Source organism: Anopheles moucheti, chromosome 2, assembly GCF_943734755.1.
Source record: "Anopheles moucheti chromosome 2, idAnoMoucSN_F20_07, whole genome shotgun sequence".
Taxonomy (NCBI): Eukaryota; Metazoa; Arthropoda; class Insecta; order Diptera; family Culicidae; genus Anopheles; species Anopheles moucheti.
This window is the reverse complement of record NC_069140.1, coordinates 48839913-48861499: the sequence shown is the minus strand read 5'-3', so window position 1 is coordinate 48861499 and position 21587 is coordinate 48839913. Positions and strand designations below refer to the sequence as shown.

General features: G+C 41.8%; 3 protein-coding genes across 3 annotated transcripts in view; all 3 read left to right on the top strand.

Annotated features, from left to right (window-relative positions):
- LOC128310206 (uncharacterized) overlaps window positions 1-12313 on the top strand; it is a 29707-nt gene extending 17394 nt beyond the window's left edge. Inside the window, exons 4-9 of the mRNA XM_053046790.1 lie at window positions 498-731; window positions 801-1228; window positions 1312-1622; window positions 1687-1845; window positions 1913-1986; window positions 9712-12313. Coding sequence (XP_052902750.1) covers window positions 498-731; window positions 801-1228; window positions 1312-1622; window positions 1687-1845; window positions 1913-1986; window positions 9712-9820 — 1315 coding nt within the window. The 3' untranslated portion in view covers window positions 9821-12313. The remainder of the gene's footprint in view (window positions 1-497; window positions 732-800; window positions 1229-1311; window positions 1623-1686; window positions 1846-1912; window positions 1987-9711) is intronic.
- Window positions 12314-13292: 979 nt separating this feature from the next.
- Window positions 13293-18306, top strand: LOC128297339 (uncharacterized). Its single transcript, XM_053032965.1, has 6 exons — window positions 13293-13433; window positions 15612-15818; window positions 15897-16439; window positions 16511-17038; window positions 17111-17969; window positions 18041-18306. The coding sequence occupies exons 1-6, from the start codon at window positions 13293-13295 to the stop codon at window positions 18178-18180; spliced, it is 2418 nt and encodes an 805-aa protein (XP_052888925.1). The 3' UTR covers window positions 18181-18306.
- A 413-nt stretch (window positions 18307-18719) lies between these two features.
- On the top strand, window positions 18720-20388 carry LOC128310498 (translocon-associated protein subunit delta). The gene is made up of 2 exons (XM_053047147.1): window positions 18720-19093; window positions 19190-20388. The coding sequence occupies exons 1-2, from the start codon at window positions 18842-18844 to the stop codon at window positions 19448-19450; spliced, it is 513 nt and encodes a 170-aa protein (XP_052903107.1). The 5' UTR covers window positions 18720-18841; the 3' UTR covers window positions 19451-20388.
- The last annotated feature ends 1199 nt before the right edge of the window (window positions 20389-21587 follow it).

Below are 21587 nucleotides of genomic sequence, written 5' to 3'. Positions count from 1 at the left end.
TCAACACTGGTTTGATACATGGGGCATGCATGCCCGCAGCGAAGTTTTCTGTGAGTGTGCACGCGCGTTTACAATGAGTATTCACACTTATATCAAGAGCGTCCGTTTGTTTGCTGTTTCGTTGTTGACATGTAATTTATTCGCTGTTAATCTTCGCGATCCTCGCGCATTGGATCATTCCGAGCAAGAATCAGGTTCAATATTCTGAGAAGAAAAGAAAATGTGAAAAATTTCTTTCATTAAAACATGCAATTTGTTTCGGTCTGTCTTGGCAATTTGAGTGATATTTTGTGAATGAATTTTTTTTTTACTTCGAAAGAAGATGGTCCAATATTTGGCACGGTTCCGAATCTTGAAAGATGACATTCTTCGCTGTGGTAGTGTTCACTCGTTGCAGTATAGTTTTATTTGTTGGCATTTTTGCAGTGTGGATGGCAAGTTGGTCGAAATGTTACGAGTTGTTAATTTCTTTCTACTGTTTTCTTTTTAATCGCCAGATTCCATTTCCCAAATGGCAAACCACCGCCAACGATTACGACGGAAACGACGATGCAGCGGTTGGAGCAGGTTTTCGACAAGATGCCAAACTACGAGTGCACCCGAGACAGCTTCCAGGTGATCGTTCAGATGTGCCAGGTGCCCCAGTACTGGCGCTTGCCACTTTTCATGTGTACGCAGCTAACCCCGAACGGTGCCGTTGACGGTGACAAATTTCTTCACTTCTGGCGACAGTAAGCACACGCAGTATTTCGTATGTGAATTTTTGATTCAATTAGCATTATTTTTCCTTTTATTTCCAGGATGACATCTTCTTGTCACGATGCAGCATCACGATTTGTCTACATAATGTCCCGCGGTGATCGTACGCGGCCGTATATCTTACCGGAGGACTTCGCACCGTTGATACAGGATGTAGTCGATACGCACCCAGGTTTGGCATTCCTCAAGGAGGCAGCTGAATTTCACTCCCGCTACGTACACACCGTGATAGCACGTATCTTCTACAACGTGAACCGAAGTTGGACCGGGAAGATCACGACGGCGGAGCTGCGCAAATCAAACCTGCTTGACGTAATTCAGCTACTGGAGGAGGAGGAAGATATTAATCAAATTATGGCGTACTTTAGCTATGAACACTTCTACGTCATCTATTGCAAATTCTGGGAGCTGGATCGCGATCATGATCTCTACATTGACCAGCAGGATCTGGCCAGACATAATGATCACGGTACGGATATAAATGAGAATCTGGAAAGCTAGTTCGAATAAGTAATATTTACTTACTACGATCACTTATTCTGTATATTTCAGCTCTTTCGTCGCGAATGATCGAAAGGATTTTCTCCGGCTGCGTTACGCGAAGTCCCCGGCGGGGCAATAACAACCCAATGATACAGGGCCCGAATGGTCCAAAAATGTCGTACACCGATTTTGTGTGGTTCCTACTGGCAGAAGAGGACAAATCACACCCGACCGCCATCGAGTATTGGTTCCGTTGTATGGACGTCGATGGTGACGGTGTACTTTCAATGTACGAGCTGGAATACTTCTATGAGGAGCAGCAGCACCGCATGGAATCGCTCGGAATAGAAACACTTCCATTTGAAGACTGCCTGTGTCAAGTAAGTTTGTCTACAGTACGGTCAGAATGTTGGACGATGCGTCATTGAACACCTTGCTTTGCAGATGCTGGATATGATAAAACCAGCAACTCCCGGCTGTGTAACATTGGCCGATCTAAAACGATGCAAGATGACCCCCATTTTCTATGACACATTCTTCAATCTGGAGAAATACATGGAGCACGAACAGCGTGATCCATTTGCACAGCGTGAAAATGATGATGTGAGTATAGCAAAGGGCCCTTCATCCCTCCGACATATTTTAACACTACGATTTTGTGACCTTTTAGCTTTCGGATTGGGACCGATATGCGGCCCAGGAGTATGAATTGCTGGTGGCCGAAGAAGGCGGAGATACGCAAGGGTAATATATAAAAACTAAAACTAACTTCTTTCTTCTCACTATACTTTCTCTTGGAGCTTTCCTCTATCTATTTCTTGCCCAATATCTATTTCACCCATGTTGCATATATTAAATGCAATTATGTTTCGTTCTATTCTATAGTTCCGTTTCCGACAATTCTCTTTCACTATTTCTGCTCTTGTTACTATCATTTTTTCCGTTTCATTTCATTCCATCTTGTTACCGTTATTGTCTTGCATTATCTGTCATAGGAATCGAATTGGATACAATAGAGTAACTCCATTTGGTTCGAATAGAATTCTGAACAATTAAAACTGATTTAGTTTTGTTTGTAATATGCGCAGACCGCTCTAATGAAGCGTTATAATAACGTAAACTGATCTGTGGTCAGTGCGCGAGGAACACTTGCTTGTGTAGTGTATTTCATTGCAATGAAAATATAACATCAACACAAAACAAAATTAAACGTAAAGAAATCACATGCCAATACAATTGCTATTATGTCTTTTTAATGGTTTCTTTTGAGAAACTAATATCTTGAAATCGTTTATGTTACAATAGCATTAGCTATCCTAAATCCAAATACATGAAGTTTCCATATTTCTTACCTCTCTTCAAACTTTCTTATGTTTCTCTCCTATTTGTCTATTTTCTGTTCTCTTTCTGCATATCTCTATGTTTGTAATCTGCTGAACTATTTGTGTTTTAAGTCCTACTTCCTAGCAAAAGCGAGTAGTTAGCATTTATATTATTACGATATTTACACGATAAGTTTCTTGGTTTCTCAATCTCTGTTTGTTGTTTTGTGTTTGTTTTCTTTTACTTTTCTTCCTCTCTCTATATTTTGTTTTTCTACAACTACCTACACACTACGCCCTTTCACCTATACGCTCGCACATATACAATTTAATTGCAACACCTCTCCATAAAACACCTGTTCGATGGTTTTATTTTTTTTCGTTTGTGTACACTTTTCCGTTTTCGGTGAAGGGAGGAAGAGACCCGATAAAGATAGGTGAAGATGATTTACAAGAACGAAATGTTATAAACGTAGCACACTATGTATAGGGGTAAGAACAAAACAAGACAAAGTATCAAAGAGTTTCATATTAAAAAAAAACACACACACACATCTAAATGCCTTAATCGCTAATTGATTCCATTATTAATGGTTCATCTCTGAGATCAAAATAAAACATATCATTGGAGTGCATCTCATCGCGTGCTTAAACATAATAGCGAATTGATGCTAATGCTCACGTGAATTGGAATAAACGTATGGCTATATATCGTTCCCAAGCATCTAAGCTCTAACAATTGACCATGTGTGATGCATCACTGTGATGCATATTATGACAACAGTGCCATCGATAAGCTACTGTCTGTTTACATTTGTTGGGAAGTTAGTGATCAATATTACGCCGTAAATAATATTTGTTTTCGTGTGCTTTAAAATAATGTAAAGATTGAGCCAGTTTACTTGTCTAGTGTGATAATTATCTCGTCTTCATAATGCTGAAGTTGAACTGATGGGCAGGAATCGTTTTGTTAATTCTCTTATACATATATTTAATGCCTGCAAAGGTTCCTTCATTTAATGTGACTAGCCCGAACAAGAAGCAAACAAAAGAATTATCACTTTACATTTTCCCGATCCCGATTGTGTAGTTTGGAATCAAATTAAAATCTAGTAAGGATGTGTGGTTAACATTGTCATAGTTGTCCTAATGCTCCTAGCAATTTGTACATTTATCGTTGTTGTGTTGTACGTGCCTTGATGGGTTGTGATGTGTGCTTGTGGTATGACGAATGCATTTTCTCAAAGCTCACAAAGTGAATAAGTGATTTCTCGTTTTTTTTCTTTTTCTCTAAATTACATTACATTCCTCAAAATTCACCTAATAACAAAACCAATAACCATGTTTTGCTAACTTGCTGCTACCGCACTCTGAAATGTGAACATTGTGAAATACATACAAAAAACACCTTCAAATAACATCCTCCATCTACGTCCGTGTTATGCGTTCCGCTAACTAACCTGACCAACAACAATGCTGATGAAAATAAATGGATAAACGCGGGAATGTATGATTTTTGGGCCTGCAAACGTTCACAAAACCATTGAAAACTGATGTTGTCGAACAATGGTGAAATCTCCGGTCAATCCGGTTGAGATACAGCAGCCATTGCTACATGTTTGACCATCCTTTGCTATCGACCGTGCCGGGTACAGCCAGATCACGGCTACCCGTACCATCTTTGTTGCAAGTGGGTGTCATCGGGTCTGCTGCTAGGCGCAGTGCGACGACCACCACCATGATTAGTAGTAGTAGTACCGTGCATTGCACGTCCGTGTCGGCGACGACCGTACACCATTCGCGCTCATCGGCCCAACGCGCCGGTACGTGCAAGGCCACTAGCACCGCTTCAAGCTCTACCAGCGGCGGCGGCGTCGGCGGCGACGGTTCCAGTAGCGGTTCCACGTCCCATGCCAACAACAACGGTCGCAAAGAGCATGGTGCACCGGAAGATGTCACCGCTGCTGCACCACAAGCATCGATGCAATCGAGCCGCAAAATGATGGCACTCGACAGTGATCCTAATACCTTTTATAGCGCATTTCTGGTGTAAGTAACTAAACCGACCAGCACTTTTCTTTCCTTCTCCCTTGCTCTTTCTATTTATTCACTATCTATCTTTCCTTATTTCTTCACTTTCTTACTTTGTCTCTTTATATTATATCCAATCCGTCCCTGTTTCCCAGTGTTATATCCCACTCGTGGTACAACTTTCCACTTTTAGTTGATTAGTCAATTAGGAAAGATTTTCTCTTAGTTGCGCATTTGAATTGACAGTTGATCGTTTACAATTATTTCGTTCAATGTCTTGCACATTTCTGGTTCTGTTATTGTGATTTGCGTTTTGATCGGTTTATTATACCTTTTATGGACATTAATTCAATCCAATAGTTTAAACATGCGTTTCTTTACTTTACTTTAATAGAGAGCTGTTTTATTTTGAATACGTTGCTGCTATCCCACATTTCCGTGTACAGTTGCTAATAAGAGAAGTTTGTTTTGTTGGAAATTGACCACGTATTCAACACGTTGTTTGTTTCTCGTTTTCAATTTCATACCGTTATTTCCTGTTGAGCTACAAAAGCAAACCATAGTTTTGTATACATTGCTGTGTACAGTAATGTTCTTTAGTTGATCCTTCTTCCATATTTACGTCGTTGTTTACTAATCCTGTCCAAAAAAAACAACTTTCTCTTCTCTATGTTTTGCGTGTCTATGCGCTTTCGAATGCGTCATGCGTGTGTGTGTGTGAGTGTGTGTGGAACCGAATTTTTGCTGCTAGAATGTATTCAAACTGGAATCGAAAGCTTCTAAACTCCAAATTGTCTGTACAAAATTCACTTTGGATACTACAAACCTGTGTTATTATGAGTGGAATATTATCGAACGCTAGCAATCGGAAAAGTCAGTTTCAAACTATCGGAAACTTTGATGTGCCAGTGTATTTTTGCTTGGGTATTTAAATATGATTGTTAAAAATTCCAATCGCCGTATCGGATAATCTTAACATGTTTGCCACCACAACTTGTCTGTCTTAATGTTCAGTACGATCTCTGTAATGAATTCTTGTTTTTTTAATAACCTCTTCTTCGATCCTTTTGTGTATTTTTCACTCGTCTCTGTATGTTGAAAGTAAAATGTTTTTTTTTTGTATATTTGGAAATCCATTCTGCATTTCTATTGATACTAAACTAGAGTTAACTTTTTGGTTTTACCAGATAGACAAATTTTTGTTTACATTAAAGTACAGTTTCATGGGCGAATGAAACGAGCAAAGCAAACTTTTTATTTTTGTTTTCCTTTATGTTATGATACCTTCGTTATTGTACATACATTTTGGAAAGCGCTCATAATTGGTTGAAGGGCATAAGATGGTTAGGATGTGCGAGTGTGTAAAATACTGTCGGATTATGTTGTAAGTGCAGTGTATACCGAACATATTTTACACTCTTTTATCGTGTATTTTTTTTAAAAATTGGCTTATAGGTGTCAAAAGTGTGTGTTTGTTGTTTGTCTACAAAGTCACCTTCTAATCAGCAATTGGGACAACGATAGTGAATAGCTATGATTCGAAAAAGGCCTCGCGTTTCATGAAAATGCTTCATGCAATGTTGTGCTAATACTGTGCTAGGCAAATCCGTGAGGACGTAACATGTTAATGTAAGAATAATCATAATGTAACTTCTTGTATTTCCTGTTCACCTATGATCGTTTCGTCTGTACCATTACCTATCTTTGTCATTCTTTCACAGGTATCATTTTACCTTTTGTTTCAGTACGGTAGTTTTGTTAGTTGAATGTTTTCTTCCCTCAGCAATTGTACATACGTTTTGAGAAAATGCATTGCAAATTGTTTTTCGTTTTGTATGTGTAAAAATTACACACGTCTAAGTCGTACGGATGTTCCATAAGTTTTTGGCACTGCTCGTCATTACTTTTAATAATTTGTATGTAAATCGTTAATTAGCAGTTTGGTTTACCTAATTTTCACTAAATATCCACAATACGCTTATGAAATGTATCATCCATTTAAATTACTAAGTACACTTGTTAGATTGCGTGTAGATTTGGTCATATTGCACATAAATACACTTTTAACCATTGTTCTTTTGCGTGTGTCACAGTACCATTATTGAGAAGCAAATCATTGAAAACGATGCTTTTGCTTTAGGCTAATATTGTTCATTAATATAAATGGTAAAATTGGCAAGTGCTGCTTTCTGCAACAAAAACAAAACTGGATGCTAATGTAGACGTAAAAGAGCATTTGCTTACTTGCGTTTAGCAGCACAACACCTGAATCTGCTCTGCTGTCGATGTACTAATTAATATCATCTCTTTTTCTTTTTCTTTCTCTCTCTTCCTCTCTATTACATCTTTTGATAAAACCGATAAATCATACTGATTGGATTCCGTTGTATGTGTTGCAAATGTGTCACGCGTGTTGTTTGTTGTGTTCGATGGTGTCCTTACATGGAAAACGGTATATTAATGGCAAACAAAATATAAACAAACAATAACGCGCCACCCCTTCCATACATGTAACAATTGAAAACTGCGTTCTGCACTTACCACTTGCGCTACACCTACGAATGCACATCTCTACTACGCCTACAATTTAAACTCACTTGTCGGCCCCGAATGATACCCGTTTACTCCTGGAATCGCTTTCGTCCTTTTGGGTCGGTTGTGCTGTAACAAATATAGCTCTTATGATGAGGATGAGGACTACGAACCAAACATAGATATCCTCGAGTCACAGTTAGATGATTGCATATTGAATGAATGGTGAGAAACGGTGAAAATAGAGTCGGCCGAGGACTTCGAGCGGGCCGAACGGGCCATTCAAGAACAGTTGAATCGACTCTAGAACAAACACTAGAATTACACAGTTTGTGAGCGTAGCTGCACGACAACCGTGGAGAGTACGGTTGCGGAAGGATACACACAAGGATATTCGATATTCGGCGTGCACGGAAATTAATCACAAGCACTGCTTCTTTGTTAATACACGGACGCCGGAGAAAGCGGAAGAAATGGAAATGGGTAGCCGATCGACGGTCAAATGCTTTGCAAATGAAACAATAGAGCGTCGTAAAGAGAAAGAGAGGAAAGAATTGTCGAAGGGGATAGATACATTACAATGCAACACTCAACAATGCTACCACTACTAGCGGATGGACAACATCTTCGTCAGTGTAACAACAGCTACAGCTAATGCTACAATCGCTACTACTACTACTACTACTGCTGCTACTACTACTACTACTACTATTACAAATACTACCATCGTTGGCATTATTAACTGGCATTATGAATGCAATTGGTTTTAACTAGTTACTTCAAAAACAAAAACTCATCCTTTTTCAAATACTATTCCAAGGACGCTTTATAGCAAAGGTCGATGTGTTAGTATATGTACGTACTGTAAATTTAAAACAAATTGTAGCTTCTGTTCTACCAAAGCTCCCGCTCGGCTAAGGTGTTTATGCTCGAACAGAAAAATAACAACAACAAACGGAAATTAACTTTGCTGTAACGGACGAAATGACAGAACCTACAAAGCGACATCACAAGGATTGAAAAAAAAAACAATTTTGTGTGGTGAAAATTAATAGTTACCATGAGCTCACACTGTTACAACAACAACGTTTAACAATTACCGCATATTGTGATGCACTCGCACTTCTACCAGCATTGAATAGCGCGAACGTACTGCGGATGAATGCTTTCTTATACGCTCGTTGCAGGTGTTGCCTATAACGTGTTTACGAAATTAAACCATTGTCATATCATGATCATACCCCTAGACCACACTATCAACTAAATCTGTACATTTTGGATCATTTCATAGGTTTCACGAGCAGCGAGCGTATCGTATCGGCATGCACAGACACAACCATCTGCAAATGATAGGACCAGAAAATATTGTCTAGAAGTAGTTATCAAAAGCGGATTAGCGAACCACCAACCACGTGTCTGTGGTGATATTTGTAGCATAGCTGTAAGGGAGTTTCGTTTTTAGCCAACCAGTGACAGAATACATTGAGCGGTACCTAACTATCTAAATTGTATTGGTTAGAGGTAGATTTAACTACCTAAAGCTTGAACAGGTCGTAATTAATATTTTATAGCCATTATTCTTTATTTTTCTAGCAGTAGATTTATGCCACTAAGAGTTTAGTAAGACTCGGACAGAGACACACTGTATGACCGAACAGTGAATGATTTGTGCATAGTCTGTTGCACTTTCCATTGGTACTCCATTGTTTTAGTGGACCAATGTGTGGGAAGTAACAACATTCTTCTTCGGATACTTTATTTAAGATGTTTCGTATAAGCTTTACAACGGTGCCAAAATAATTGTTTCGTTACGTTTTAGCTCTTATCTAATTAGGTGTTACTCTTGTGGAATAACCTCGAGCAAGGTTGAAGATATTGATTTTTATGTACACGTTTTCTTAAGTGTCTCTCCCGCAGAGACGGTTTGAGCAGCTTAATTGAGGCAAGCATTGCGATTCACAAGTTGCCCAGTACTTTCGAGTTCTAATCCGTCCCGCGTACACGATGTTCCGCACCGAAAGGGTTTTATTTCATATTTTACGACTTCGCGACAACCGTATAGCAATTCGAGGAAGATCGTTGCATCGTAAGCCTAATGCTTTTCATAATTTAATATCGCCATTACACCCGCCATGATCGTTGGCTAAAGATCATCCAGGTTTATGCTCATCGTGCTACTATTCATCTCTGTCATCGCTTCACCAGGGACATCATTGGCACCAACATCAACGTACACTTGCCTTCGCCGATCATCGATCGTCCAGCAGCATACATCGTTTCATAACCGTAACTGCAACGATTATTCATTTTGTAGACACGAACACGGAAATGTAGAGAGAAAGAGATACAGTGAAGTAAACAGTCCTTGAAGTGAGAAGACAAAATACAAAACTTGGAAAACGGTACATGAACAGATAGCCATTTGCAAAATTATTCTTTCACAAATACTTCAGAATGAATATTAGAATTTACTTCCATCTGTGTGTTTGGAGCATCTTTGTGCAGTTCCGTTTTCCGTACATTTTACTCGCTCCGTTGTCATATATGGCCGGACACTAAAGCGAACTGTTTGAATTATCCATAGGAAAAACAGCGATGACAGTGACGACAGTGACAGCGAAAAGATCAGCCTCAGGATAAGCTGGCGCGAGCGGTATATACGCAAGCGACGCAATAAGAAGAAGCGCCGATAGACGCTAGGCGCCTCCATCGTTCGTACCATCCGTACTCTCCCTCTATAGAAAGCCGTTCCCTCTATCCTTATGATCCCTCTATCCATCGTCTGTCCCTTTCCGCATCCTACTACCTTCCCTGGCGACGTCTATCGTGTCATCCACAATAATGACGAAGCGATACAAATACAAGCAAACTAATGCAGTGAATTTACCGTTGAGCAGTAGCAGACCCTCCGCGGTGAGTTAGGCGGATTAGTTCTATAATCAAAACAAATTAATTGGTTCTGATGTTAGCATGAGATTGATGCTACCATTCTGTAGGCATCGAAAGAAAACGAGAGGACTTCTTTTAAGCTCGCTATTAACCGATCAGTCAAATGATCCATTGGCGACATTTGTTTAGTGTGAAAATTGACAACAGCGACACAGAACTATTGATAACCATTTCATTGCAAAAGAGGAACGTGACTGAGAGCAAATGTGAACTGTAGTAGAAAAATATAATTACTCAATGTGACGGTGTATTAGGGAAACTAAGGAAAATTTTGTACTCTCTACAAACGCGCATCGGTGTGCATACGCTGGATAATTTGCAATTTTAACTCAGTTTAGAGGAATTGTAAATAGAATGGAAATGCAGCAAAAACGTTTGCGCAGATCGATGTACATGATCAAACTCACACAATTCATATGAAAGCGAACGGGATGGATCAATCGGAGGCGATGACTGTATAACGTTTCTGTGAGACATATATGCAATAGACACACGAAATGGAATTTAGCAAGGAAGAACAAAGCGCATATCTAGCCTATAATTAACCTGTGTAACTCTTATCTAGTCCAAGTTATATTTGTGCTAAATTTCTAACCGCTAATTCTGCGTATAAATATACATATATTCTTACATGTACTGGATACTTTCGCGTCAAATTCTAATTGCGCCGCCGATACCAAATCGCTATCACAATCGATGTGTTCCGTGTGAGTTGAAAGCAGTTTTACGTTGCTCAGTATGCAGAGCAGGACTAGTTAAATAATGAGAGCATATGGGTGTAGTGTAAAATTCTGCAATCCAGTAATAGCATCCCCAACACGCGGTAACGAATTTGATCCCGTTATCATACGGTACCCAACATGACAAGAAAGAACGATTTGTTCGAAGTTCACTGTTAAGTTTTGTGTTTGCTCATTATTCGCATGGTTACGTTTGTTGGACGAAAGTTGTTTGAAAGCGCACTATTGTTTGAAATTTTCCTATCATTCACGACATGAGCTTATCACTTGGAACAGTAGTATGTATTTCGTACACAGCAGTAGGTTGTGCATAGGCAAGCGTTATTATTTATTTTTTCGCATAACAATCGGTACAGTGTTATTTGCTTACTGTAGACCCATCCACCCATGACTAGGCGCGGAATATTCAGAAACATTAAATGGTATCCTGCGGGCGAGTGGTATCGTGCCAGCACCATCGTAAAACATGATTGTAATCTACTACTAAGTGATCGCAGCTAAACATGACACCATATTTTACAAAAACCAAGGCAACACTTAAAGTCATTGCAAATTTGGAGGATAACTGAAACTGAATGGGAACGATAAAAGCAGAAACAATTGTGCCGCAGGAATATATTTGGAATCGACGGATACAACAGTTAGCGATATACCAGTTAGGTGAGAATTCAATGTTTGCTGGAATTGTGCACAGACGACCTTGTCCACTGGTAATCTAATCGAAACCCACTACGGTAGGGCAAGGTGAAAACAAACTCGAAATAGAAAGAACTGAACATTATTTAATTTTTTTTTGTGAATAACCGTAATAATGTAGAGCATGAAATTAAGGAGAGAAACAAAAAAACTACACATACACACCCACATTAAATGTAAGTAAATAGAAATGTCAATACGAGGATAAAGACCATCTTTCAGATAGTAGCGCTAGCGTTGAAGGCGCTACTAAAATAGATCCTCCTACTGCCGGACGGAGATCGGCTTGCCATCATAAAAGAACCACGTGACGGCTAAGATAAGGGTTTAGTATTTTCTTAGTGTAAGCTAATACGTTAAACAAATTTACCTTTTTGTTTATTTAGAAGCGGAGAAATAATAGGATCCAGAAAAGGATGTTTGATAGTGTAGCGGAGCAGCAGTGGAAGTAGTAGTAAGGTGAACGAAAGAGAAGGATCGATCAACGGCAATGCGTATACGGCACTATTGTGATGTCGTGTAGTGCGTCGAATGTTGGCAGTCCATGTGTTTGGATGTAAGAGTTTTACCTTGTTTTACTTTCTTTTTTATTTAAAGAACTAATTTTGATTGTTTGTTTTCATATGAATATAGTTTGTTTCGTAGTTTTACATTATTTATAACGATTCCACAATTATCAAACAAACCCTTTTAGGTCTGAAATGAAATAATGATTAGGTGTATATGAGAATGGACAAACACAACAAAAAAAAACAACTAAACGTAAAACTGAAAACAATTTCGATAGTAAGCGCGTGTTTACATACGATAAGATGGAAACGCAACTGTAAACAGAGACGATAAGTGGAGGGGAAGGAATTTGATAAAACCGATCTGTGTAAAATTGGTCGATAAATTATTAAATTATTTAAAATCTAAAATGCGTATATCTGTTATGCGTGTATTTGTTTTCGTGACAAACAAGTATTGAGAACAGGTTTTGCTATTTAATATTGTAAGCAAATTTGCTAAAGTTTTGTACCACCGTTTCAGACGTTAAGCTAACGGTTGTTAAAAATGGCAGCAGAATCAGGTGGCGCGTCCTCCATCGCTGTTCGTGTCCTTGGTAACGGAAAGCTATGTAACAAAGAGAAGCATTCAACGACCCAGTGCGCTGCAGTAGAACCAGCCGCTACGGCTACGAGGAATAAACTTGACTTTTCTGGAGGCAATTCCGAAGCCGACCTCTTTCAAGATTCTTGTCTAGGTTACCGCCGCATTCGTCGGTTCGGTTCGGAGATACTCGGAACCGCGGAACCATCGCGGTGCTTAATCGATAAAAGAGTCCACCTTAGTTGCATTCCAGGTATTGTGTATGTGTGAGGTTGATCGGAAAATTCAAGGTTGTCAATATCATGGTCGGGTGTTCATCGTTTCCCTACTTTCAGTTTCAGTTCCCGATCGAACGCCGTTGCATCTGCTGGTCGTGCTGGTTAGTCGCTGCTGTCCGGGCGAACATATCCTTCTCGAAACAACATTCTCAACAACGTTGCTTCGTTCTGTTTCGGGCGTAAAAACGGTAAAATGGTGGTGCACTCAGATCGCGTGTGAATTATCGCAAATTTATGACCTAATTTTTGGTGCCGCAGTATTGAATTCCGCAGCGAAGAGTTTCGCCTGTTCCGCTGAAATAAGAATGTTGCGCAAGTGTACAGTGAAACGAACGAGATTCGGCTAGAAGAAGGCGGCCTCCACTCCAACGCGGCTATCGGGCACCGTAGGGTGCGTTTGCACATCCATCATGAACACATCCAAGTGGCTTCCGAAGCAGCACCAGGAGGTGATCAAGCTGTTCGAGCAATCGCGCCAATTGGAACGAGAGCTTCGCATACTGGGCAAGAAGTTTGCCACGGATATTAATATTGATCTGCCCGACTACTACGTAAGTAGCGTACCAAGCGCGGAATAATGCAAGGCTACCAATCCCTTCACCATCGAACCTTAGCCAAATCAGCTGTGCACCATGCACCAGGTACCTTCCGGACCAAGACGCTTATCGCTTAGTCCGTTCCTGACTGACTACACTGTCGATACGTTACGCCATCGGTGATACTTTGTGGATCAAATTTTTGAATGTCATCGTAAGGAAACGGTTCCAATTTCCTTCATCGAACCAAAACCTTGATATTGAGTTATTATCAAGTGCAAAGCACACCGTGTGACGTTGTGGTAGATGTTGGCCAGAGCGCAGCGAGCCATAGATTGGGCAAAAGGAGCATAATGTTTGGTAAAAAAGAAAAATGACACAAAGCATAGTTCGCGTGCCGTGTCGAGGTGAAAATGAAAAACAAACAAGAAAAGCGAACAACCACTAAATGCACAAAGCGGCACACCGTGTTGTTGATTCTTGGAGCGGAATGAGGAAGGTTAGGAATGGCAAAAGTTTCGGCAATAAATCATTCTTTGAATGGATGAATGGTTGACGATGAAATGCCGTTGTTTCTGCCCCAACAAGTATAAGATAAGAAAATTGTTGAAATTCTTGACGAACATTAAGGGAAATAGTATTCCATTTGCAATTTTTAGGTGGAAAATTCCCACCATATTATTCTCAATATGGAGGCCATCACATGCTGGAATGGTAATGGATGCATTAAAAAAAATGGACACAATTCAACGATTTTTCTTGCGAGTTCCCTGCCACCTAAAAGAGAACTCCACAGCTGTTTTGTGTTTTATGGCCTATCCTTTGACGCACAACCAACATTTGGCAGCGTTATTCGTAAATGTGTAATAGCTTTGTTCAAAGCGCAAGTGACACGCCCAACCCGAAGAAGTTTTACATGGTATAATTCTTCGTATTCGTCCAATATGATCGATCTGTTATCTTTTTTATCTTCTCCTATCTTCACGAAAAGGCCAAAATGCCAATTAGTAGTCTTGTTCTGACGAGTACATCACAGAACGCCATGATCAACAGCCAGCATCGTATATTATAGCAGTGCCTAAAGATGAACATCGCAGGAAAAGAGATACCTGCATTCTCCCGGGAAGTTAAAGCAATAGGCCAAAAATAGGAAACATCTACTTGAACAAGCTGGACATTGTTTTGTGAAAGTTTTTATCTAGGCCAGCCGCTTCAGGCTAGCAGTTCAATCGATCGTTCTGGGAGGATCGACCGAAACCCCGAAAATGGTTAGTTATAACATTTTAACGAAGACTTCCCTAGTGGAACTTGAATGCGGTGGACAGATTTTTTTATAACAAATCTCAGCAAGATTCTATAACTTCCAGGCCAACGCGGAATAACTTTGGATAGCAAAGGCCACGATAAATGCTAACATTTTTATTTTAAGTGGCGTTAGCTAAGGATCTGGCCAGTTGACGTATGACACCCCGATAGTTCCTGAAGTTTTCCGAATGCTTCTAAAATGTAGGATTCAAGCTTACTTTATTGCAATATTCCCTTATCTGCAATTAATTATTGTTCGTTCAAAATGTGTCCATTTGTTTAAATGCATTCGTACAATACACAATGTTATGTTCTAAATTAAACTAAATCAAATACTACTTTCAAAACGTGGCCCTCCTTTCTCATTCTAACTTTCACAAAACATCCTTGACCCAATACTGGCCGAGGACGGAAACATTGGAAAGGAAAGAAGAAATTGAATTATTGTTACATCGATCATGTAGTTGGGACCAAGTTTATTTAGACTTTCGGAGCAAACGATATGGCACCTCACCTTGCCGCCTCTTGGCCTGGCCTCGAATGTCTCAATGTTCGAAGTTCATTGAAATAAAGTGCTCCTGCTTGTTTAAGCCCCATGATGCGAGAATGTCCTTTGGAGAGCTTGAAGCCTGCCGAGCAGTGGCAGTGGAGTGACTGCCGAAGGTTTTCAGTGCGCAAAATCGGCCGTCCGCTGAGTGTATCGTAGTCTGCCGACAGTGAACGAACGTAGCGTTTTACGATCCGGTTGAACGCAGGCCCACCGGAATACCACGTGGCGTAGAATGTCTACATGCCAAACTTCCTCTTTCCCTAATACGTCCCTGTGCTCATTCATTCGTGTGTTCGTTTGTTCGTCTCTATCATCACCATGCATCTCGGGGAGCGCAGGAATTTGAGCGGTTGCTACAACAAAGTCGCGAATGCTTCGAACGGTCCGCCCACGTGCAGACACGGCTGATACGCATGTCGGCGTCATCGGCGGACAAGAACGTGGAGCGAAGTTTCTTCAAGATTTTGCTGAACCGGAAGGCACACCTGATACGGCAGAACTTGCGTAAGCGCAATCTTCAGCTGATATTCATCATCAACAAAATGGTAATTCCTGATCGATCGGTAATCTCGATCTTAATCGTAGTAATCGCCTATTCAAATGTTTTGCATGTTTTCCGCCAGATCAAGCTAATGCTCGCCGCTACCTACACGTCGGAAATCGTCGTCGACGGTGCATTGCTGCTGTGTACGCTGCACAACGAAAGCGTCATCTTGGCCCAAAAGACAACGCAGGCCCGCACTCAAACGAATGCGCAAGTGTGCAGCAATTCATTCCCCCCGCTAATGTCCACTCCGAAGAAAGTGGATGTTGGAACGATCCTGCAGATCATCACCAAGCAGCGAGCCGAGGATTGCTGCAGTACGCTGATCAACTGTCTGCTGACCACCTGTAAGGGTGCGTTGACGGTAGCGAACGAGGAGAACGAATCGGACACTTCGAGTGTGGAAATTTTGCGAGCCTTGACGACAAATCTACAGGGCCCGGAGGTGGGAAAACACATAGATCCCATACAGGAGGAGATGAACGTTCGACGCAAAGCGAGCGTAAACATGATCTCGAGTGGAGAAATACACACACGCGGGAGAGCGACACCGGGCCGAAAGGTTGTGATAACGCCCATCACTAAACCGGAATCACGCGAACTGGACGAATCAGAACATAATGTACGGATGAGATGATCTATGTATTAGCGGAACTTCCACCCAACTAAGGTGTATCTTCGATGTCTTTTCAGGATCCCGCGATACATTTCTTCGATGAAATGGCCGCCGAAGCGGTGGCATACAACTCCATCAACTATCTCGTCAACGAACCGGATGGAATGGATCTGTTGGAGAATTTAATTGCCGATGAGGAGATCTTCGTAGCGAACGTTATCATGAAGGTGATCAAGTACTGCCCATCGGCATTCGAGCGTGAGCTCACCAAAACGGAACTCATCAAGTGGGTCAATCGCGGTACGCGGGGACTTTGGACGCAAGTTGGCGGTTCCTTGGAGCACGTCGTGCTGTGGTGGAGTTCTTCGCCGTTGGCCTGTCGGCCGGCCGCATGTGCAAAGTATCTGCGCGATTGGCTATCGCTGTTGCAGCCAGATGAAGCACCGGAACCGATCCTGTCCACGCTCAAGGGTCTGGGTGAAACACTCACGGTGCATGTGACCAGTACGATTTGGGACAAGCAGTTCCGTTTGGCGGTCGTTTCTTCCAGCCTTCCGGTAGATTTTCCCTTCGAGGAGGGCGAGTTTTGCGGGAAGAATGTAATTGTAAGTACATGAAACGCGTGGCAAACTTGCAAAGCAATGATGATTCGTTTGTTTTTCTATACTGCTTCCAAGGTTGAAGGAACTGTCTGTGGAAAAGTTTGGAGTGAGCTGCTGTATCAGTTGGTACAACTGTCGAACACGTGTGACATTGGAACTATCGCCAACGAGCTGCCACTGGTGGAGCAGATTCCGGTTCTGCATCGACTCGATCATTCCATTCATTCTATGCGCATCTGGGCGGCCAATAAGGCACGATCGCTTTGTACGGATTGGAACATGATGATGTTCTTCAAGGTTGTTCACAACGATATAGGATTGTGCTTGGAGCAGTTGCAGTACATACGCGTCCCGGAGTTGTCTGCCGACGACCCACTGGAAGTGCAAGTGCAGGTGTGCGTTGCGCTACGGGCGAAACTTGTATCGGAAATCAAGGAAAACATCATCAAGTTGAAAGCGACCTGCACCGAATGTATCGATGTCCTGGCCGCCGTTTGCCGTACGACGAGCCTGGCATCGCTGACGCTTTGCTTTCCGTACTTCAAGCACTGGCAGACGGAAGTTTTGCAGGAACGGGCCAACGAATATGTGGCCTACTTTTTCAACCAAATCTATCTGCCTGTCATACAGGCGACGAAAGACATTGAAATACTGAAGCTAACGCTGAAGATCATCTGTGAAGCTTGGCTCGATCACATTTACATGAAAAAGACGAAATTCAGCAGCGCCGGTGCGTTGAACTTGCTGAAGGATTTCGACGGGGTCGCCGAGTGGATCAATGCTTGTGAAGCGCTGGACGAACGGTTACGGGAAACTTTGTCCCATCACGAAGTGCTGCGAATGTGCGAAGGTGTGGGCAAACTACTGCTGCGTAAACCCGAGGAGACGATATCCATTCTGCCAAGTCCATCGAAAGCGGGCAAGAAAAGCGATGGTAAGTGTATGAAGAAAAGTAGCGAAAATACCTACCTCTAATAATGCACACATGCTCTACTTTGTTCTTAGAAACTGCCGACGAGAAAGCGCCACTGCCACCGGAAATGTTCGTTCCGAATCAAAAGCGTTGGTTGGAGTTGCGGGCCCGTGATCGACGAGCGGTCAATCTAAACTGTCTGTGTCTTTGCGCGGGGATGGATGTATACTAATTCGTGTGATTTTACTAAACATACTGGTTGGGCTTTGGGAATTGTTAAATTCATCCACTTTTTTAAATCATTTTTATCCGCTATTGTTTAATGTTCAAACATTTCTGCCGTCCAATTTGTGGTAAAAGTATAGAAATAAACTAAATTATTAGCACACAACATGTGGTTCAAGACTTTAAGTTCTAACGAACAAACAGATCTTATTGGGTCAGATCAGTTGAGAATGCGAAAAGATAAAGTTGCTTCAATTGGGTACGGAAATTCAATGGATGACAATTCGTGAGACGCGACCATTCAATATAGCACAACAATTTGTCGATTCTATTCTGATCGTTCTATATGACATACCTGGCTCGTAAAACGATTATCCCTGGGAATGATTTATTTTAAATAATTGAAGCTGATAAAAACACAATTATGAATAATTTTTACGTCTAATTTGGTAAATATTTTCTCAAAATCGATGTGTTTAGGGCCGTCACCTTGACAGCTTGCCCGGTTTGTTTATGACAGCTGCGTTTGACGTGGCTGGAGTGCAATCGACGTGGATGATTTCGTTGCAAACAACAAACCGAATCATTTGCAAGCTCGCCGGGATCAGCGCTGTTTCAGTACATTTCTCGATTTCGAATCGTACGTAGCAAACAAATACGCCATCACTATGGTAAAGTTCGTTCTAGCATCGGCCGTGTTGTGCTGTGCGTTGAGTTACGCCATCGCTAGCTCTTGCTCAAACCCGGAGGTGAAATCTAACTTCTACTCCACCTCGGATGCTACGATCGTTAGCCAGATTGGTTTTGTAACGGAGTTCACGCTTAAGTGCTCGAATGCCGGAGCAGAAAAGCTGCCCCTGTTCGCCGAAGTCCTTGGCAAGTTGGCTCCGGTTGTGCGCATCGGCGATAACAAGTACCAGGTAAGCGATGGGGCAGATCCATTAGGCACCTATAGACACGCACTTTGAGTTCAAGTCGTGGCGCTGACCGGTATCGTGAAAATTGTGTATTTTCAGGTGAGCTGGAATGAGGAAATTAAGAAGGCCAGCAGCGGATCGTACGCAGTGCGTCTGTTCGATGAGGAATCCTATGCGGCTGTCCGCAAAGCCCAGCGTGCCGGCGAAGACATCCAGTCGGTGAAACCACTCACGACCGTTACCGTAAATTTCTCCGGTGCATACAAGGGACCGTGGGTTAACTCGGAAATTCTCGCCACTGTGATGGTCTTGTTTGTTGCATACGTTGCATTCACGACACGGTCTAAGCTTATGGCGTAAGGTACCACATCACACCCGGTTCGCTCGCATTTCGGTTCGGTGTCACCAGTCATCGGAACTGGCGTACATTAGCCGTACGTTTTTTGTTTTTCATCCAAGTTTCATTGCTTCGATCAATTTCATCCGCACAAACCAGAAACAATACTCCCTTGCTCGCTAACGAAATAGTTGGCACATGTTTTAAATGTGGAAAAGCACTGGAAGCAATTACGAACCGCCGTCATTCTTGAGAGCAGCCCTCACCGGAACGGGAGGGTACAGGGGAGAACTGTTACGTATGGGTGCAGCAGCAGCAACGTTCATACTAGCTTTCATTTCTAGAGACTGAACCATGATTACCTACAGTGAATAAAAGAAAACCATTTGCGTGGCTGTCGCACCTGAAAATCGTGTACTGTAGAGAAAGAGCAACGTGTTAAGCTGTGGAACATTCGAATATCACCAGTGGAGGATCAATCCCCTTGGAGGCCCAGGGCGGAATTATAAATGGGGCCTCTAATCTTAAAAACGATGAATTGGGGGGAATTGAGGCCCTTGATCATCATCATCTTTGGAGAAGGGGCCTATGTATAAACCATTTACTACTACACACATTTTTGGGTCCTCCAAAACGGCGAGACCTTAGGCTACTCCGTCTACCGTTTGATCCGCCGTTGATCCCTTTTCTCAACTCAACCACGAATGCGAAGATCAAATTATTTATTCTATTAAAAAACTTTTAATAAACACACATAAACACTGTCCACAAAATACTTCATATAAACAGGTATGTACGTAAAAGCGTTTAGAAGAAAAGCGTCGCCACCAGCAGATACGGATTGTCCTTGGACCAGCATTGCGGGCGGATCCTTCATCTCGCTCAAACTTTCCGCCCGGCTGATACGAAATTCTATACAACCCATATATACTTTGTTGTAAAGGCAAGAGTGTAATAAAAAAACGAACAAACAAACAACTGAAAATGCTAACAGCAATGCAAATTAATTATTGTCTTTCGACCCGTAAATTCGCGATTTTCGTTTCGCGATCAAGCACCATCCGAAAGTATTTTTATTGATAAAACAATATGTAAGTATAGCGGGTGTGTATTATTTGAAAAACGTGTTTTTTTTTAACATTCTGTTTTAAGAACTCTATCCGCACCATGTCGATCGTTCCATGCACATTATTTTCTGCCTTGCGCATGCGTTTAAATCTCCACCAGTCGATGAAAAAAATGCGTATCCGAAATTCCATACAAAACCGGCTGTTTTCAGATTTCCTACACCAAGAGAGCATCCAAAACAGGAGGTAACATGTATGTCCCTGCAGCGTGCATATAGCTGAACCGCTCACGCGTGTTAACATTGCCGGTGATAGAAGAGTTTCTCTCACGTTGGCTATTATTGCAGGGTTTTTGGGGACTATATTGACATGTTCAGCGTGGCGTTGTTTGGCTCGTTTTGGTATCTCATATAATTGTCTCATATATCTCATATAATTTAATATAATATAGCCATTGGCAAGTTATCGTTGCCAGCAACAACATTTAACGGTCATTCGATAGCTCTACCGAATTTGTCAACGCATATAGCAAAGCAGAACAAAGCAACACCGAGCTGGACTCGTCAATACATACGACGCGAACCCTGCATCGCACACCATCGCTCTCTTCAAGATGAAGAATCCCCTCTCTCATTCGCATACCTCTCTTATCACGCGGGAGGCTTATCACACGGTGCTCGCATTTAGGCATCGGCAGCCGATCTCGCTCTCACCATTCGAGCGATACGATCACCGTGTGTGGCTATGTGTAGCGTGTGTGATCGGTATCCACATTTTACTCAGGCGAGGGGAACTGTTTGCTCTTCGGTATGATCGCCTTGTGTGGTTTTGTGTTGCGTGTGTATGCACAACTGAGATAATCAGCTGCGTACCGTCGTCGGCTGATATGAAACTCCATACAAAACCGGCTGTTTTCAGATTTCCTACACCAAGAGAGCATCCACGAAAGGAGATAGCATCAATCTGATCCGCACAAGGATCCGCCATGTTTGTACATGACGCTTGCTCACATTATCAGTCACTGTCTTGCTATTGATCAATTAAAGATCTTCTACGATTGGCTATTAGTTACACATACTATCAAACAAGGGAG